General features: G+C 36.8%; 1 protein-coding gene and 1 long non-coding RNA gene across 3 annotated transcripts; both read right to left on the reverse strand.

The window, feature by feature from the left end:
• Nucleotides 1-434: 434 nt before the first annotated feature.
• On the reverse strand, nucleotides 435-1,830 carry LOC144438668 (uncharacterized). The gene is made up of 3 exons (XR_013481079.1): nucleotides 1,809-1,830; nucleotides 912-1,015; nucleotides 435-463 (listed from the first exon to the last, which is right to left on the reverse strand). It is a non-coding gene; the product is annotated as an uncharacterized LOC144438668 (long non-coding RNA).
• Nucleotides 1,831-3,583: 1,753 nt separating this feature from the next.
• LOC144439465 (ufm1-specific protease 1-like) lies at nucleotides 3,584-7,048 on the reverse strand. 2 transcript variants are annotated; one of them, XM_078128752.1, is made up of 5 exons: nucleotides 6,915-7,048; nucleotides 5,810-6,019; nucleotides 5,002-5,104; nucleotides 4,576-4,652; nucleotides 3,584-4,256 (listed from the first exon to the last, which is right to left on the reverse strand). In XM_078128752.1, exons 1-5 carry the CDS (start codon nucleotides 7,017-7,019, stop codon nucleotides 4,128-4,130), a joined length of 624 nt encoding a protein of 207 aa, XP_077984878.1. In that variant the 5' UTR covers nucleotides 7,020-7,048; the 3' UTR covers nucleotides 3,584-4,127. The 2 variants fall into 2 exon arrangements, with proteins under 2 accessions (XP_077984878.1, XP_077984877.1); XM_078128751.1 differs by having other exon boundaries at nucleotides 6,861-7,048.
• Between the last annotated feature and the right edge of the window lie 794 nt (nucleotides 7,049-7,842).

Below are 7,842 nucleotides of genomic sequence, written 5' to 3' on the forward strand. Positions count from 1 at the left end.
CTGTCTGGGTCTTTTTACAAATACCTAGAGATAAGGGATTGAGCAATATATTATTAGAACTAGCAGCAGTTGAGCAATTCTCACTACCTGCAGTAGCATTTTACCTCATGCTAGAGGGTCAAAATAGAACAAGAAGGTTGACTAATTCTCACACGTGCACCTAAAGTAATGCATGTGAAGCATGTGGAGCAGAAGTTATGGTGTCGACCAAGAATGTTTGTTATTTTTATGATGTGCCTTTGGCAGTAATATTCTCTTTCATGTACCGAGAATCAAATGCTACCCCACTCTGAGTGTCATTATCAATGCCCCATTCAATGTTACAAGAACAACTGTGTCTGTTTTCTTTGTGCTGTGATCAAATTACAGTTTTGTCTATTACACATAATTCTAAAGTTTTCTTACTTTGACAGAAACTTTCATATTCCTCTAGTCTTTCTGTTAAACTCTTCCCTTCATGTGGCTGAAAGGAATGAGAAAAGGTATCATTACTTTGTGATATACTGTTATGTATAGCGTTTATATCGTTTTACCTCCCGTTTGTTTTTTCATATCTGTAAGTATATTTGTGTGTGTGTGTGTGTGTACACGTGCATACATGTGTATGTGTATGTATGTATGTATGTATGTATGTATGTATGTATGTATGTATGTATGTATGTATGTATGTATGTATGTATGTATGTATGTATGTATGTATGTATGTATGTATGTATGTATGTATGTATGTACTATGTCTTTCTGTCTGTCTGTCTGTCTGTCTGTCTGTCTGTCTATGAAAAAGGTTATGGTTACTGCCCCATGATTAGATGATGAATTGTTACAATTTTCTCATCTAACATTGTATTCTATTCACCTCCCATATTGTAATCACCCTATCAAACACCACAACACTTTGCAAAACGTATTACCTTTGCATATATCATATCTGCATGCTGAGCATATTCCTTTAAATGTGAACTTTCAGCTATTAAAGCCCTGCATGTCTGGATCAGCTCCTCCTCTTGAAGATAACCTATGGTATGACAGAAGAACATATTGAGAAAGTTTATGTAAACAGTTTCTGCTTATAAGACACAACAAACTGTAACAGGTAGTTTATAAGACAGGAAAACATAAAAATAATGTTGGTTTTTATGTAGTGCTTTCCCACTTTGTGCTCAAAGCAGTTTACAAATATTACCCCTGGCACAGATCTATAGTGGACAATGGTCCTTTTATACTTCAACTCCCTGGGGAGCATATAATCTATTGTCACCTTTTATAAGTGCATAGGATTAAATCATTGACATTGCAACCTCTATCCTACCAGGTTACCAATTATACAGCTGGGTTGACTGAGGCACAATCGTGGTGCAAATGTTGCCCAAGGACTTTAGCCATTCAAAAACAAATGACAGCGACAGGGCTCAAACTTGCAATCTGCAGATTCTATGCATTGTAGTTTGTACATACATACATACATACATACATACATACATACATACATACATACATACATACATACATACATACATACATACATACATACATACTAGTCCTGCTTGCATACGGAGGAATTCGGGACTCGATTCTGACAATTGTCCCTCCCCCTCCTGTTTAGAGTCAAGTCAGTAATACAGACTCGTGCACCGTCATGTAAGCAGGACTAACATACATACATACATACATACATACATACATAGAATCAATGTTACTTCGTCAGTTCTTGTTAGAAAATCTAATCTTGAACATTCAATGATATTAAAGTTTAAGTATTTCCATCACGCGATTTGCAAACAACATACGCCGTTGTAATCAGTACTCACCGAGAACGAGCCTAGCGATATCCGACGGTAGAAGCATACTAGTACAAGTTCAAGATTGATTTGAGGAACGTTTAGATAATACACCGCAAGGTTGCTTTACAAATGCTAAACATGTATTCAAAATCATACTGACGTTCACATTTACATGTACACACTCTCTTGAGTTCTTACTGCACAGATGTGAAAACGATTTGACGAATCCACAACATTTCTGTAAGTGACGTTGCGTCAATCATGCCCAAATATAAATATGGCGGTAACAGCGATGCCGTAAGAAGGTACGTCCAAATGTTTACGCTTTTTGGGTCTAAAGTTAATCATGAATTGATAAAGATATTTCATGTAACATAACTATTACACCTTATATTCTTTCAGACATTGGATTTGCTGAGGGTGACGGTTTCCCTGGTCTCGATACAAAATAGACATTGTCGTAATGACACTATCACGATAACCCAGCAGTCAGCACAGGGCAAAGGTCACGTCTACGGTCTATCTTGGCACGGGAGCCTGTACATCCATGATCTAGAAAACAAAGAGTAACACAACATGCAACAGCGCTGCAAACAGGCTCGTGTCATATCCGTAAATCAGATGGATAGGCCCATAGTACCCCCCCCCCCCCCCGGGAATCGAGTCACGGACCCAAACCGTGCAAGCAGGGTTTGCCCGATCTGCTTCACACACACTTCGGAGTGGACGTCCTCTCCCCTAACACATTCATGATGTCACCAAGGGAATCATACATTTATTATTTTGTGAATACAAGTCATATGATTTCTGAGTGGCTTGGCATGTACAATTAATAGAATTATATTATAATTGCTTGATGGCCATGAAACACCAAAATTGAAACTCTTTTCCAACTCTATCGTTCTTTCATTTCATTGGGTCTTTAATAGCAGAGATGAAGATTGACTTTCAAGTGCTTATTTGCTGGACATTGTAAATAAACATGACTACATATTGTTCATCTTATAAATTTTCATGTCTGATAAAAACCATTCAGATTGATGATTAATCCCATTTAAACCATGTCAGTGGAGAAGAAAACATTGAAAAGAATTATGTACACACAAAAATGTATTTCCCCAATCTGATTAAAATCCGATGTAGATGTCGGCTAATCGTTCATTGCTATTTTACCTTCGTTATTTTGCCTGAATTTACCTTCTTGGTACATGTTTACATTTTTTGGCCTGATCGCCTCCTCCTCTCCTCTAGTTAACACTGTCTTGTGCATTATAGTTGGAATCAACTGGTCAAAACCAAGGTGAAATAATGATCGATTGGCTCCAGAATTTTAGTGTCTGGTGACTTTATTCTTCTGAATAATATTCCTTTGAATATGATATGAAGTCAATACCTGTGATGGCACCAATAAACCTACATTTATACAATAAGTTATTACTACAGTGCAGAGAATAAATTACAGTTTTGAATATTACACCCATTAACATTAAAAGCTCTCAGCTGTGCATAGGATGCTGGACTCAACACCTGGGAGTCAAAAAAGATATGATAGGTTTGCCACCTCTTCATCATTGATGCTGCCACTCTAAGACAATCCTTTTACATCTGAATCAATACTGTGGGGTTCAAAATCTCCTTCATTTTCCCCATGTAGGTCTAGATATGGCCAGATACAATGGTCACAGTTGACAACACCAGTCTTAAATGTCAAATATCAGTATACTATTCTCATTCAGGGCCACTTGGATGCATGCCAACTATGATATACCACAAATACTTGGTCTTGACCAATCAGTTCTCTTTATTGCACAATCAATTACAGATATTGTAGGTCATGAACATGCAACCTGTATAAATAGGAAATTTGTCACTGAGGCACATTCTTCTTTGAAAAAAGGAATACAAAATTACACTATTACAAGGATTGATGTGTTGGCTACACATTTTAAAGTTCAGAATTTTAACTGCAGAATGTAGATGTTGAATAAAGTTGTTTGGAATTATTTTACCAATAATAGCATCGCCCCTTCTATTTCCTGCTATCTGACAGTACCGCTACTGTATCTTTTGAGCAGGGATATCTGATCAGCTTTGACAATGATTTCCATTTCTTATAATGGCACGATGTTATCAGCAACGCTATGTTGTCTGGCTTTGTAAAATATATATCTTCCCAGCATCATCATAAATCAAATGCCCTCTTTACAACACTGTCAAAACATACCCACCAAGAGGCTATTTTGTTGCATCACAAGAAATGTGCTCTGGCACGTGACAATTCTTTCCCAATAGTGTGTGTTCAAGGTGAAAGAGATTTGTTGGAATTATAAACAGATTATCAAAACATCATCTTTTGTACTGAGGTAAACAAAAATTATAAAAAGAGTCTGTCATGAAACTATCTATGGTTCTCCACTTCACCCAGCCTGACTCTTGTAAAGATGGTATATTTGGGTTGCCATGGAAATGAGGATCCTGGAATATAAACAGAGACAAATCAAGTGTTACTTTCAATTAAAATATGTGAAATTTTTGACACCCTTAAATATTTTTGTCAACTTGTCCACTAAGATCAACAATGTACCTAACCAACTTAAAATTGTGACATAAAGGCCCATGCTTCAATCCAAGGTTCTTTCATTTGTGTTATCATATCAGTACATTAGATAGCATTATTCTTTTGTTGAGGAAAAAACATCAATTTTTATACGACATCAATGGAGCTTTATGCAGTAAATTTGTGACTACTCAGTAACATTGCTAAAATTTAACATGTGAGGGCAGTATAACTCACCAGAACAAGCAGATATGATTGTGATGGTGACTGGGCTACTCCTAGTATTCCTTTAGATGAACTGTCACTATTTCCACCTGTTAGAACAGACATATAGTAAATGAATGTACATACATACACACAACTATAGTCACACACACACACACACACACACACACACACACACACACACACACACTAAGTCACACACATGTACATACATACATGTACATACATACATACATACATACATACATACATACATACATACATACATACATACATACATACATACATACATACATACATACATACATACATACATACATACATACATACATGAATACATACATGTATACATACATACATACACATTCATACATATATGCACACACATAAATAGTGTTATATACAAACAAATACATCAGAAATCTACTATATTCATACCCATCATTATAGGAGCTCCTATAGACTGGAAATGCTGCAGTAATTCTGGTATTTTACTACTAATCTCATCTCCACTCTTGATATGAATGATTTTACATGGTACCTACAGAGACAATCAATAATTGCTTTGTAATTGCTCAATTTATTTCACTCCATATTTGTTAGTGTATACCTCAGTATTTGTATGTTATATTTATTTTTGTAGTAATTTTGTAATGCTAATGTATTCTACATATGATTACATTGGTCATAATTGTTTTGTCTTTCTGGATTGGTAGGCATCCTCTTTTTGAATAAGTTGGTGGGTCACCCTTTTTGGAAATGTTCGATGAGGAGGAGTGGGGGGGGGGGTGTGTGGTCGTGGTTGTGGTTGTGGTTGTGTGTTCTAGGATTGTTATGGAGGGATAATTTTTTCTGCAATATAGCATGGCCATGTCTGAACCGTAATGTCCTTTTCCTGTCATAAATTCTTATTTCTGCCCTTTACGAATGACAGCCACCTTATCCTATTTGGCAATGTACAACTGGCACCAATCAAGTTTGTGGGGGCATATATACTACTTTGATGTACATGGAAGTCCATGGAACAAATCCTGGGAACAAATCACTGTATTGGGGAATATGTTGACAATTACCACCAATCAGATAAGGCATGTGAGCACACATAGTTTTACAAAAATACCGTCAAGTATCTTCAACACGATTTATTTTGATAAAAAAATGGAAGCTCATAAATTCTTAGTTATTAATGACTGTCTTGACTAAAACAAATAACATCAAATAACACAAAATAAACAGTGTTACTTACATCATGGAAATAATCTACACAAAGACCCAATTCCACTGAACCTATCCAGTCCTTTGACCCAATGAAACTTGCTGACTTGTCTCCCATAGCAACCAAAGCTTCCTGTATTTCCTGGAGGGTTGGTTCCTGCTGGAGTTTAGAGTGTTTTACATCTTGGTGTCTTATCCAGGAACAAATAGTCTGTAAGGTCCTGTAGGCACATCCCCAACCCTGTATCAATATCAATATCAATATACAAATTTAACAGAATTTACACAATTCTACATTTTTTGTCAGTATGATACTGCATCATTAACAAACAGTGCTATTCTGGAAGTGCTGGGGGTGAGGGGGGGGGGAGGCAGTTAATTTACCCACTACAGAAGACGTGTCGAACCTCGTAGCATATACAGAGCTAACCTAATAATTATTAATTAGTATGTCGCTTGCATGTTTATTTGGTGTGATATTTTCCCAGAGGATAAGATGGTAGGTAAACTGTGAATGTCACTCAGGGTCCTACTAATTTATGCCCGGGACTGCCCGTACATTGCCCGGGACTGCCCGGACACTGCCCGGGCCCAAAGTAGAAGTGTGATTACCATTTTAATCACAGATTTCCACACTACAGATATAACATAATTACTATCACGCAAAAGTAGATTTGTAAATGCTTAAAACACCGTTTTATCACACAAACATTGCACCCCCGTTCCTGCACTACCGGGCAGTCTCGGGCATAAATTAGTAGGACCGGTCACTCATACCTTGGTAGTTAATAGAATGTCAGATGAAGGGAATTGAAAAGAAGAAAGGCCACAGTGGCATTATATTATAAACGGACAACGTCTATGCTTCATTCACTCGTGCCAGTCATGGAAGTATATAACCTACTTCCATGATTCAAAAGAGACTGAATATTCAGCCGGAAGAAAAGACTAGACAGGGAAAGAAATATAACAGGAAAATCAGTTTTATTCAACGACAAAAATAAAATAAAATTAAAAAAATATTAAATCAAATCATCACTACGTTGGCTTTGCCCTGTGGTCTAAATGATATACGTACTCACTCTGTCGTCCACGTTATCACAGACGTAATGATAATACAAATAATCGCCTTTTACCATGGAAACTGTATGCAAATCATTAGGTGGTAACAGGTTCTCATGAACATTCATCACATACATGTAGTTCATTTTCGACTGTACGCTATCACCTGCAGTTGTCATCACCGTGCCACCGGCCGTGTCGCGTCGGCCTCTGACATAACTGTATCTGTAAAGGTCAACTGAAGTCAGTGACCTTTCTGACCCTCTAGGTACATGAAGAAAGTTGTTTTGCATGAATCAGAGTGTACCGAAATTAAAATCCAATATAATATTCAAAGATAAAATCTTTTTCAAGTTCTCAGTTTATTGTACACTTGATCATATTTATTGAAGAATTTGTTTGAACTGAGTTTTGTCGTTTACTAGCAGTATTTGATGTCAGACGTTGAGGGCAGTATCGATAAAGGTGATCGGAACTGAAACTGTACTACTTTTCGAATCTTTGTTAGATTCTTGGACTGCTTCTCTCCCTTTCCTTTTATGTGACACAATTCCATTAATTTATCTATCTATCTATCTATCTATCTATCTATCTAGATCTGTTGCTGTTGTTTCTTTTGAGTTCCTAGAAGAAACTTTATGTCAGACCTTGTCAGTCCCATCACACGCTCACTTTACTGAGTTAGTAAATGTCGCACCTTCATCTATTACCACGTAATAGCTTTATTGTATAACGAAAATCCTAAAATGACATTTTAGGGAATTCTGATTTCAAGCGTCTGAGTTCTATGTGAAGGTGTCCATTATTCACACCCTCAGTAAACTTTTCTCGCGCGTATACGTACCCACTTTCTTACCTAAGTTAGCTATCTAATAAACGCATCAGAACGCTAGTGCATCACCATATAGTGTAACATATTTCAACGCTTAAGTTGTTTTTGTAAGTGAGCGACAGAATCAGATGTACCAAAGATCTAGATTTCAAGGATCATTCTCTATTAAA

The sequence above is a fragment of the Glandiceps talaboti genome, chromosome 8 (assembly GCF_964340395.1).
Source record: "Glandiceps talaboti chromosome 8, keGlaTala1.1, whole genome shotgun sequence".
Lineage (NCBI taxonomy): Eukaryota > Metazoa > Hemichordata > Enteropneusta > Spengelidae > Glandiceps > Glandiceps talaboti.